Raw genomic sequence first — 12,517 nt, 5'->3', positions numbered from 1 at the left:
TATAAAATATTTTGTTCATAATGGTAAAATTAATAAGTGAAAAATCCTTTGACCAAAGTTAATTCCAATCTTGGAAGTCTAGTTTGAAGTCATGAATGTCATAATTAGGTTAGGTGGCTAATCTAGTCATAATATTATCAAAAGGGTGCCCAAATCAAGAAAAGAAAAAAACAAAAGAAGGTGGATGGGGTGAGGGTAGGGTGGGTAAAGAGAGAGTGAACTAGGACTGTTTGTATTACATGTGATGACTCAATGGATAATAGTTTTGTTTTTTTCCTTTGCCTTTTTTATTTTTAGAAAAAAGTTTTATGTACTGTACTTTTTTATATGAGAAATTTGGGAAAGCAAAGGAAGTAGTTAGTAGTATATAGTTAATGTAGTTTTCAGGTGGGGGGAGAAAACAGCACAAAAATACATCTTAGCATCAAACCAAGAGCCAAAACTAAGCAAATGTTTGTATCAAATCAGTATGCTTGCAAATGGATCCATCTTTTTCAAGTCATTCATTAACCAAAGCAAAAGGTCTTAACCCTTTCTTTAGCCTTTCTTCTTTTTCTGTTCTTCCTTTTTTTTTATTTTCTTATTTTTTAGAATTTTCTTGAATGAATTTTGGAGTTTGAAAATATGGGGATCATAAAAAAGGTTTAAAGCATAGTTCTTTGATGTTTTCAGGGGATTTTCTGTTTCAAATATCTGATTCTTGGTTGGTACTGTTAGGGTAATGCTTTGGTTGGCTTAACTAAAACTAGATAAAGGGGGAATGAAAATGATGATAGCTTGGTTGAATCTTGTAATTTTCCAAATTAGTAGTAGTATTTTTTCTCATAAAGTTGGCTGCTCAAAACATGTAAGGATCCTCCTGTTTTGAGCAAAAGCTGGCTTTCTGAAACATAAATCCACAACATCTATAAATTGTTACCTTGTAAAAAAGGCAAGGGAATAAAGTTTGGTCTATTTTTAAGGAAGCTTAAAGAATTTAGTTTTGGAAGACAGCTTAAAGATTGTGCTTCTCTTCATCCTCACTTATTCTAGTTATCTGAACCTGTGATTAAGTGTAAATGCTTCAAACTTTGTAAGGTAGTTTAAATTATTGAACAAATTTAAATAATGAAAAAGAATGTTTGTTTCTACTGCTATATGGTGTAAATACTATTTATTCTTTGTTGCTTCTGTTTAGAGAGATTCTGTGTTATGAATTAGCAGTAAAGAAAGAAAGTCTGACAGAATCCTTTATCCTTCGGGTTTTATCTACTCTTCAGTGTTTACTATCGGTTATATTTCTCTTGCAATTCGAGCTCATAGTTTGTAACCATATACGTGCCCTTAGTATATGAAGCACACAGTTAACATGATGTGATGACCGCTAAATTGCTTGTATTGAGAGCATTGGCTGAGGGGGGCGATTATTTCTTAGTGGCTGACTCTGGTGCTCAAGTAGTTGGTAAGCAGAACCTCTGGACATTATTATGTGCAGCTATTCCCAAATTTCTTGTATTGAGAGCATTGGCTGAGGGGGGCGATTATTTCTTAGTGGCTGACTCTGGTGCTCAAGTAGTTGGTAAGCAGAACCTCTGGACATTATTATGTGCAGCTATTCCCAAATTTTGGCAGAAACACTAATCTTTAACAAGTAGTCTGCTTGTCATTATATTCAGCTTCCTATGGTAGCCTGTCCTTGAGTAATTGTGATGTCTAGTATTCTACATTTATTGTCAGTTGAGCCTTCTTCTTTGTTAATACGTGGATTTTGCTCTGATTTAATCAGGTAACTCCAGTCTAGACGGTGGTATAGTGTATTAAGGTAGCATAGAGGTTTTCAAATATTCAGTGTAAAGCTTCTGGAGCACGAGATTCGAAGAGGATGATAAGCTTCTCCCAGAAAGGTGTCCGTGGAAAAGAAGGTCAATCTTTCACTCCTTTGTTTGTGAATTGTTCATCTATGTGGAGCTCGGGTGAACCACCAGAAAATGCTCCTTGTAAGAGTGTCCTTAATGGAGCGGAATCTGCATCGAAATGTCACTCCAATATCAAGCAAACAGAATCCCAATATCAAGATCAGGATTCAACTTCTACTCTGTCAACTGGTCAATCTGATCATGTGGAGACCGCAATGGCAAAAAGCAATACTGTTCTGCAAAATGTTGCGCTTCATCCAGGTCTTAAATTTATGAACTGGAACATAATCTCTTCTTAAACTTCAATTCTCTTGGACAGTGTGCTCAAACGGTTAACAAATTGAGACCTCCTTAAGTTAGGAAGCTTAGATGAATATATTCACTTTTGGGGTGATAATATCAGAATTTAAATAACTCAAATGATGTTCTTATCAATGTGATCCGTGATAGGCTTTAGCAAGTATATTAGCTTTTCATATTTGTGATAAAAATACTATATATACACTGACATCAGTTACATGATGTTCTTCCGGATAGGTTGGGATGGAGTTTATGAGGTGCAAGGAGAGAGTGGAACAAAAGCATTCCTATCAGGCAAAAGTGCCACCAACACTCTTCCTCAACCACATGTGCACCATAATCATCCAATGGTCTGTAATCTCTTACTTATTTTGCATCTGCTATGCAGATCGGTACACTTTGATGTCAGTTTGTTATGTGCATTTCCATTGTTTTCTCGCTGCTGCCACTCACTTACTGGTGCATATAGTCACCATTAACCGCCGAAATTTATCTTCCCCCCCCTCCCTTTTTACTATTTATCTTCCATGACCCCTATTGTGATCCCCGGGGGGGGGGGGGGGGATTGTAATTATTCTCAAGTCTAAAACATCTCTCTCTCTCTCTAACTTCTTTCCTTTGCTTCCTTTTTTGGTTCTTGCTTCTAGTGTCCCCGCCAGAAGAAATAGGATTGATTAAAAAACCTGATTCCAATGAAATATTTGCTCCATTCTTCTAAATTTAGCCCTTTCATTGTTCCAAGTCACTATAATTCAGTAAATGACTAATTGGTTTTATATGTATTATCAAGAAAAAATGACTAGTTGGCTTTATAACTTGTAAAAATAATCAGATCACTTTTTCTTCTAGGCTTGCGCATCCTACCCTTGGGCTGACACTTACTTTGGAAGGCTCGTGGCTACTTATGGATCAAATGCCATCGTAAGTGACCTTGACTACAAGCTTTTTACCTAAAGCAACAGTCTCTATCTTTTATATTTTTCTTTTATGATTCAACATCCAAAATATTTTAAGGTTGCTAGAATGAAAGAGTCAAACTTGGACTACTTTATTTCTGTCTGATGCTGCCAATGTCATTGCAACTCAAACAGTCTCACCTTTTTATGTTCGGATAATTATTCATATTCCATGTCACAATGTGTCTCTTTATGCATTCATCTTTCTTTCCCTTTTCTTGGATCTGGGAGGCATTTGGTGCTTGTCATTGATTCTTTTGTTTGTCAAAGAGTTACTATTAACTCGATGCAACTGATTTTGTATATGGTACATTATCTTAAGAGGAATAGTGAAGCTAATACTGGTCTCATCATCTTAAGTGGAAGAGCGAAGCTAATACTGGTCATCTGATGCACTTCTCTTGCTTTTACAATTTATCTGAACATGACTTAACTTAAGGTAGAGCAGAAGGAGATAGCAATCTGGTGATTGAGTTGCAGTTTTTGAAGTTTATCAGCTTTAGTATCTTCGGACGCTCCTCCTTTGCTGACTTTGTCTCTGTTTTCTCACTAAATCTAGAGTCCTGATACTATGAGATATGTGTGCACACTAACAAACTGAAATTAATTTAGATTACATGGAATTATTGAAGTTACAATATATTCTTCTGTGTAATCTCCATTAGGCTTGACATTTGAAATACTATTTAGATTGCCTTTACTTGGTAAGTTGGGAAGTGATCTATTCTCTACTATCATATCTTTTTCTAAGCACAAGAAACCAAAACGAATTTGATCTGTGGAGACACAAGTGATGCACCAAAACAGCTCTCTTTGATGATGTCCACTGTCCTTCTACCGCATGAATCCTGTGATTTGCAAACCCCTGCCAAATTCAACATGCAACTAACTTTTGCCATCTCTTCCGAGCGAGTAGCACTTGTTTGTGCCAGTTCTTCAAAAGTAGAGAGCAGTAATTCATTCAGCTGCCTTTATTGCAAGTGACAATCACTTCTTCTCATTTAATGCTTCTCATGTTGAGCTCCTCAATCTTCAACTTGGAAAAAAACTAGAATTTATTTCACTTGATAATGAATTTTTGCTATTTTATGTAACTCCTTTTCTGGTGTGGGATATATCCAGATTTATCCTCAAATGGTTGGTGTCACCTCCACAAGAGTTGCACTTCCTCTTGAATGCACAGAGAGCTTGCCCATTTACGTGAATGCGAAACAATACAGTGCTATCCTCAAAAGACGTCAAGTCCGTGCCAAGCTGGAGGCTCAGAATAAGCTTGTCAAAGACAGAAAGGTACGTCCATCCAATCTAAATCTTTCACTTGCCAACAACGAAATTGTGGTCTTATCTCATCTGTTGTATGGCACAGCCATATCTTCATGAGTCTCGACATCGTCACGCAATGAAGAGAGCTAGAGGTACTGGAGGGCGCTTTTTGAACACAAAGAATATGCAGCAATCTAAGCCTTCATCTCCAACGCACGACAAAAGCATCTTTAAGGGAACGGCAGGTGGCAACTTAACTAGATCCATGGTTCAGCACTCAGAGAGTGGTAGTTGGGGCACTTCCACCCAATCTGGTTCTGATGTTACGAGCATCTTCAGTGGTGATGAAATGTTCCAGCAGCCAGAGTTCAGAGTCTCTGGTTTCCCTTTTCACATGCAGGAAGCTGCAGACTTCATGCATGTTGGAACTTGACAACACGTTGTGTTATCCATGATGTCGGTGCCAACACAGGCTGCATTACAAAATGCATTCTTCTTGGTTGCACTCAGATGGATAATCGGCAGTTCATCCTTGGCTATGTTACTCTTTCCTTTTCAAGAACTAAAACCGTTAACATCACTTTTTCCTAGGGTTTGGTCGTCGGTATGGTATACAGTTCATGGTTTGTGATGAATAGATCGCAGGTTGGTTCTGCACGTCATCAAGAAGGACAATGAGAGGAGAAGTCAAACCATTAGACTGTTCTTAATCAGAAACTGTGGAGATTAAGGCAGTCTTCTCCTTTTCTTGGTGGCGCGGCGTGTAGATCATGCTGCACTTCTAAGTCTATACTTGCTACTGTTATTTGTGTTACTGTTTTTCATTTCCTGTTGCTTTGTATTGCTCTCATTGTTAGTACTTTTAACTTGGGTTTTGTGTGCAACAAGATAAACTTATTGAACCATTTCATGCTTTGTACATTTACTTCTGTGCTTGTGCAACATGCAATATCTTCGTGAGGGGTGATAACTGCACAAAATCTGAAAGGAGAGGTTTAACTAAACCTGGATTAAGTGCTTACAGTTCAATTTCTTGTGTGCAATTGGAATTGCAGATTCTATTGGAACACTTCGTTTGGTTGGGAAACAAGGTATCTCAGGATTAGTTATTCCGGGATGAGTTATTTCGGGATTGTTATCCCACCCTCCCATAGAGATAAAAATAACACTACAATCTCGGGATTCGTTATACTGTGATTTTTATCCCAACCAAACGTGGGATAACTCATCTCAAATTTAATTCACAAATATCCCTTATCTCTCGTATTTGTGAGCACGTGATTTTTGCCACGCTTAAACTACTCCTACAAAATTCCTTAGAATTAGGATTTTTCTTTATTATTTCGATTTTTAGGAATTATTTGTATAATTTTCGTGTTTATTTGCATTTTTTATGTGTACATTTTTAATATTAGCATAATTCATCTAAAAAATACAAAAATACGCATTGCATTGTCATTTAGGACTTAATTTTATATTTTTTAATTAGTAATTAGGGTTTTACAAAAATACAAAAATCAAAAATTGATGTGTTGCTTGGTTTTAAGTTTTAGTTTTGAATTTTATTAGTTTTCTTTAAATTGGTATTTTACTAATAGTTTTGATTATTAATTCTAGCTTAATATAATTAGGTAGATTAGCTTAATCTTTTAGGTTTAATTTTAGTTCTATTATTAGAAAAAAAAAAAAGGGATTAAAAGAAATTGGAAAATTGAAAAGAAAAGGAAATTAAATAGGGTCTTTTGTTTCAGATTTTTGGACCTTGTCCAATCTCTAAAAAGCCAAGCCCAAACCCCTCAGTTCATCTAAACTCTACCCAGGCCCAATTTTATCACCCAGTCCGGTCCAACCCAACCCCTGATCCGGTCCAGAGACGCCCAAAACGACGTCGTTTTGGTGTCAATGGATCATGACCGTCCATCCCCTCAAATCTAACGGCCTGGATTGAATCTTGAATTAAAATAAAAGTGTCTAAATAACTCCCTAACCCTAGAGACCGTTCCATCATCCTCGTACCAATCCCTCCCCCTGTAACGCCGACCGTCGCTCCTCCACTTCTCCACCGTCCTCCGCCGTCCGCCGCCGGCCGGAAATCGCCTCCGCCGGTGGCGATTCTCCGATGAACCCCAAAATTACACCATAGATACTCCTCTACCTCCTCTTTCCATATCCGAATTTAGTTTCCCTCAAATCACAACCAAACTCCTCGAATATTAAATCAAAATTCCGGCCAAAACCCTAACTCTTCCAAATCCAACCAAAATCACACCCTATAGCCTCCTTGACCTCCTCATCCCGAATCTCGAACCAAAACCCTTCGAATCCAAGTGAAACCCCATGAATTTCAGATCTAGGGTTCAAAAATTCCAACCTGTTTTGGGAGTTTCAAGTATTCGAGTGATTTTTAATTAATGTTATATGACTATTTTTGACAAAATAGACATATAACATTAACTGAAAATCAAATTCGAGGTCCGCCCAAATGAAGACCAAAATCAGTGAGTTCTTGTTCTTTTTTTGTTTATTTTTCTTTCTGTTCCTTCTTAATCTTTCATCTTCTGATTAAAACATGTAAATGTCCTTCTTGGTTTTCTGATTAGTTTTGAAATATTGTTCGATTTCTGCTTTATCTTTGATCTGTTGGTTTAAATTTTTGTTCATGTTTAAATCTGTTCTCATGATTTCTTTGATTTATTGTTGTCTTGTTCCTGTTTTGTGATTCTAGTTGAATTGTTGCTTTGATTCAGTGCTTATTAGTATAGGTTTTAATTGTATTAGCTAGTTAATTAAAATTAGATTTCTTTTTAATGTTGCTAATTGTTCTTAAAGTTAATTTTGAATTGTTTTCCAGTCTTGACAGTTTACTTCGATTGTTAGAATTTCTGTTAGTTTTAGTTTGTTGATTGGTTATAGCTGATAGTGTTCAACTAGTGTTAGTAATTCTAGGTTGAATTCAGGGTAGTTTAAGACATTTAGGATTGGATAGCACATGGTAGTTGAAACTAGAATCTTCTAGGACCTTCCAAAGTAGGAACCTTAGTGTAATTTCAGTAATTGTAGTGTATAACTTGTGACACAAGTCAGGAAACAAAGGGTAAATGAGTAAATAAAGAGGACTGGAATGAAAACAAATAAAATCTGAGGGTTGCCCATTAGTTTGCATATATAAGGCAGTCACCTCTGCCTTGAAAAGGAAGTTGGACTCTCTCTAAAAAATTCCCAAAATTTGAACCCCTGAAAATTCCCTGAAAGTTTTGAAACACCTGAAAATTCCCAAAAAAGTCTAAAAAATCTAAAAACTCCCCCCAAAAAGTTTCTGCAAGTTTGAATCTGGAAAATGTCGAATTTCAAATTCAAAAAACCAAATCTGAAATCATTTTAGATCTTAGTTCTTCAAAAAAAACCAAAAAAAAAAACACAAAAACTCAAAAATACTGTTCTATTGAATTTCTTCATAGTAATTTGTAGTTCCAGCCCTTCAGTAGGAATTCCTAGCTTGTCAAAAGTCCAAAATGGCCGGAACATCTCCTGGTTTTCAGTAATTGAAGTTTTAAAAGGCTTCTGGGTTAATTTCCAGCTGAAATTGGTCTATTCGAGTCTATTTTGGTCTGTCTACTGGTTGTCATCTCTGGGATTCAAAGTTGGAATTACTGCCGCTGTTACCTGCTGTTTAACACTGTTATTAGCTCACCACTGCTGCTGATTTCTCCTCCTTTCTTGTTTGTATTTCAACTTCCAGGTACTTGCTTAATCTCTAATGGCCAAAAGCTAAGACAACTTGTAATCGAAGTTTTGATGTGAAGTGAAAGGCTGATCTGGATGCTTGAACTGTTCAAATTCATGTTTACTCATGTGTATTGTTCATATAACAAATTGCTCTTAATAATTTCATGTTTAGCTTACTTGTGTACACATTAGCTTACACGATAAATTATGTAGTAGCAGCATTTGAAACATAGACGACCTGGACTTTTGACAATTGTAATAATTGGACTGCTATACTAGTGTGTATTCATTCAGTAATATTTAGCTTTAGCGTGAGTTAATTCTGATGTTTGTTTTAGATTTCATCTCACGTCGGGGTAATTGTTAAACTTTGAAAAACAGCGTGGAATTCGAAACTGATTCTGAGGCTAGTACATATTTGTATCCATGTTAACTTCAGGACTAATAGGCCTAAGGAATGATTAATAGTATGCATTTCAACATGTTAAATAAGTTTGATGCTTCCATATGGTAATCACTCTAATATAACCATATTTTCTATCATCGTTTGTGTTAATTCATAGCTTAATAAAATATTTAGAATCTGGCCCATACGTGAGGTTTAGTTCCATGTTTCATGCACAGCAAGTTAATTCCTGATGATAGCTGGTAGTTTAAAACACTAATGCTTTGTCAAAACACATTCAGTTTGGTTTATAAATGCATGGGCTGTCAGAGCCATGAAGAAGTAATTTAATAGGCCCAAAATTAATTTGGCATCGGGTCTTTAGGCTTATCACGGGCCCAGGCTGTCCAGCTTTTGTAAATGAAATCTGGGCCTGTTTTGAACAATACTGAAATGTTACTCCCTTCCCATTGGGCTGCTTCGAATAATTTGCTAAAATTTTGTTCTGCTACATACTAAAGTTGTTGGGCTTAGATGACTTAAAAACTGAAGCATAGGTTTTGGGCCTTCGAGTTAAGTAGCACACTTGAATTAAAAGGTATTTCCTTTTGTTCAAGTATGGACTTGAACTTGAGGCCCAACTTCTTTGATTACTCTCGATAATGGCAATTCATAATGCTAATTAACTAAGGTTTATTTTTAGAGACGATCATTAATAGAAAAATGGTAGTCCCTTTTAGGATGGCTTTTAAAAAAATAAAACGAGGTACGCCGCACCAAACAAAATGCATAAATCGCGTGGCCCTCAATGTGTATATTAAAATACGTAGAATTTGGGACGTGTCATTTAGCGAATTTTTATGCCTCCCACAAAGTTAATAACACGTTAGTCGCTTTAGGCGCGCTTTTTAATAATTTTACCTTCCTAAATACGGGTGTGCATTTCATGCAACCCAAATCCAAATCCCAAAACGTTGAATAAGAGGTGTCAAGGATCCGGGTGCATTTCATGTGGCGTGATCCAAAAACACGCTCTTAAACGGCGTTCACTTTTCGTAAAAATAACTAAAAGCGGTAAATAATCTTAAAAATTGCATTGTAGGTTGGAATATGTATAAAAATTAGATTTTTAGCCAATTATAATAATTTAAGCGACCGTGCTAGAACCACGGGATCCGGAGGTGCCTAACACCTTCCCCCGGGTCAACAGAATTCCTTATTCAGAATTTCCGGTTCGCAGACTCCAATTGGGAAGTCGAATTTTTCCTCGATTTGGGATTTAAATTAAACCGGTGACTTGGGACACCAAAAGCCAATCCTATCCCAAGTGGCGACTCTAAAAAATAAATAAATAATCCCATTTCGAATAATGTCACTTTAAATGGAAAAACTCCCTTATACATTATCCTTCGGGGTAGGTGTGTAAAAAGGAGGTGTGACAGCTCTGGCGACTCCACTGGGGAAAACGAACCCAGAATTTCGATTCAGGGTTCAAGAATTCGAGCTTAGTACAATTGTTATATTTGGCTTTATCTGATTTTTTATACATGTCCCATGCTATATGTGCTAAATATTTTACTGCTTTGATATTTGTTGAAATTGTATATATAAACTGTCGCGAATCCTTTCTTCTTTCTGAGTCTTCTACATCATGGAGAAGGGTGCACTTCGTGTAGCTTCTCTTCTGTTTAGAGTCTTTTCCCATTTAGAACGAGGTTTGGATAAGTTGCAAAGCCGGCGGAGCTTCTGTATCCCCGGTACGCTGCCTCCCCCTCGGCTCGAGTTGTCCGCTCGGGTAAGCCAAGTCTAGACCAATAAACTTAGGATTTAAACCTAGAAGAACAAAAACTCATGCCGGATCCCTAGTAGGACGCTTGTTTGCATCATGTGCATTTGACTTAGGGGACTCAACACAGGGGTTGGGTCCGTCTAGGACAGGTGACCTGAAATGAATTGACCATCCTGATGCATCTTACGTGCTACTTGTGCATTTATTTGCTCGGCTTTGCATGTTGACTGGCTTGTCTAAATGAGAAAATAAGCAGTGTTAGGACTACGTGAGGGTAATCATTTGTTTTGAAAAACCCCAATACCCAAATAGTACCGAAATGCTGCCGGATTTTTGAAAAATGAAAAAGAGAAAAAGAAAAATATTTGGAAAAATAGAAAGGAAATTATGGTTCAAAATAGTTTTGATTTTGGCTCATCTGACCGAACTACGCGGGTCTGATTCTCACCGGATGTGAAATACGTAGGCAAACTAACAAAAGAAGTAAACCTGAAGTGTTGCGAAAGACTGGGATGAGAAACAAAACGGAATGTACCGGATTTTTAGCACGCGGTTCCGACCCCAATTTTCAAAAAAATCCAAAAATATTTTCTTTCTTCAGAAATCTTTCCTTACATAATTTTTTTAACAAAAAAAAAAGAAGTTTTTAAAACTAAAAAACGGTTTCCTTCTTTCTAATGTCGTTCATAAAAATCAAAATCCAAAAATACAGGTTTCCTTCATTTTGAAGTATTTTTCCAAAAATCCAAAAAAAAAAAAAATCAGAAACAAAAATCCAAAAATACTCTTTTCTTCTTTAGAAGTTTTTTTTTTTTTTTGTAAATGTCAATAAAAATTTTGAAAATTGAAGTCCAAAATATTTTTGCTTTTCTCTACAAGTACTTTTGTAAATATATAAAAGCTCAGAAATTCAAAATATTTTTCTTAAAGAAGTCCCTCTTTCGAAAATTAACAGGTTACATTCAAAATCCAAAAATATTTTCTTTTTTCCTTAGAAAAAGAGAAAACAATTGAAAAACTCAAACAAAAAATATTTTCTCCTTAAAGATCCATGGTCTGAGTTTTATTAAAAAAAAAGAAAGAGTTAGTATACTCAATTCCCAATCTGCCCGAACTATGCCGGTTTGATTCTCACCGGATGTGAGATACGTAGGCAACCCTCATCGGGCCCAACCACCCTTTTGCAAAAATAGCCAAAAAATACCAAAATTATAATACAAAATAAGTTGGGTGATGCCATTCTTGTTTTAAAATAAGCCGAATGTCCCCAAAGGGACGCCGGAAGGCTGTTTTTGCAAGAACAGCCACCCTGAGTCATTTTAAATAGTTTGCGGGCACAGCCTTAAACTCTTCCTCCCAGAAGTGCTGAAAGGCCGTATCTGCAAAACCGAGTCTTTGTTTTCTTAAATAAAAGTTTTGAAAATAGCCACCTTTTCCTTTTAGGTCAAAATAAATCATTAAAATACTCCTTAGATGTCTTTCTTTCATAAATAATAAATATAAAAAAAGTACAAATTTTGAAAATTGAGTCCGAAAAATATTTTTGCTCAAAAATCCAAAACATTTTCATACAAGTCCCTCTTCCGAAAATTAAGAGGCAACTTTTAAAATCCAAAAAAAAATATTTTTCTTTCGTGTTTAGAAAATAAATGAAAATTCAAACAAATATATTTCTTTTTACTTCTAAAATTCCCAAAGTTTCAATAAAATGAAAAGGTCGAAGTCTTTCTTTCAAAAATTAAAAAGAAAAATCAAAATCAAAATATTTCTCTTTTCCTTCTAAAGCATTTCTTTCAAAAATTCAAAAAAAGAGTTAGTTTATTTACCTTATTTGCAAGAACTACGCTTGGTCTGATTCATGCGGGGTCATGATATGTAGACAATCTCCATAGGATTCGACCGTAACCCTAAAAAAAAGAAAAGAGAGAGGAAGGAAAAGAAAAATAAGAGAGAAAGGAACGAAATAAGGAATCGAGAGAAAGACCATGGCAAAAGAAAAAGGAAAAGCAGAAAATGAAAAACAGAGGGAAAGGAAAAATGAGAAAAACAAAAAGAGAAAGAAAAGCAAGAAAAACAAAGAGTGGAAATCAAAAGAAGAGAAAATAGAAAAAGAAAAGCCGGGATGACGCATGCAACCAGTGCAAACATGTAGACATCCGTTTAACTGTATAGGTGCATCACACCCCAATGTGCGATTACCTAT

General features: G+C 36.0%; 1 protein-coding gene across 1 annotated transcript; it reads left to right on the top strand.

Moving 5' to 3' along the window:
• On the top strand, positions 311-5,384 carry LOC109214567 (nuclear transcription factor Y subunit A-3-like). The gene is made up of 6 exons (XM_019378509.1): positions 311-522; positions 1,766-2,156; positions 2,433-2,545; positions 3,045-3,116; positions 4,274-4,441; positions 4,518-5,384. Exons 2-6 carry the CDS (start codon positions 1,862-1,864, stop codon positions 4,845-4,847), a joined length of 978 nt encoding a protein of 325 aa, XP_019234054.1. The 5' UTR covers positions 311-522; positions 1,766-1,861; the 3' UTR covers positions 4,848-5,384.

This window comes from Nicotiana attenuata, chromosome 2, assembly GCF_001879085.1.
Source record: "Nicotiana attenuata strain UT chromosome 2, NIATTr2, whole genome shotgun sequence".
NCBI lineage: Eukaryota > Viridiplantae > Streptophyta > Magnoliopsida > Solanales > Solanaceae > Nicotiana > Nicotiana attenuata.
This window is presented reverse-complemented; position numbering and strand designations above follow the sequence as displayed.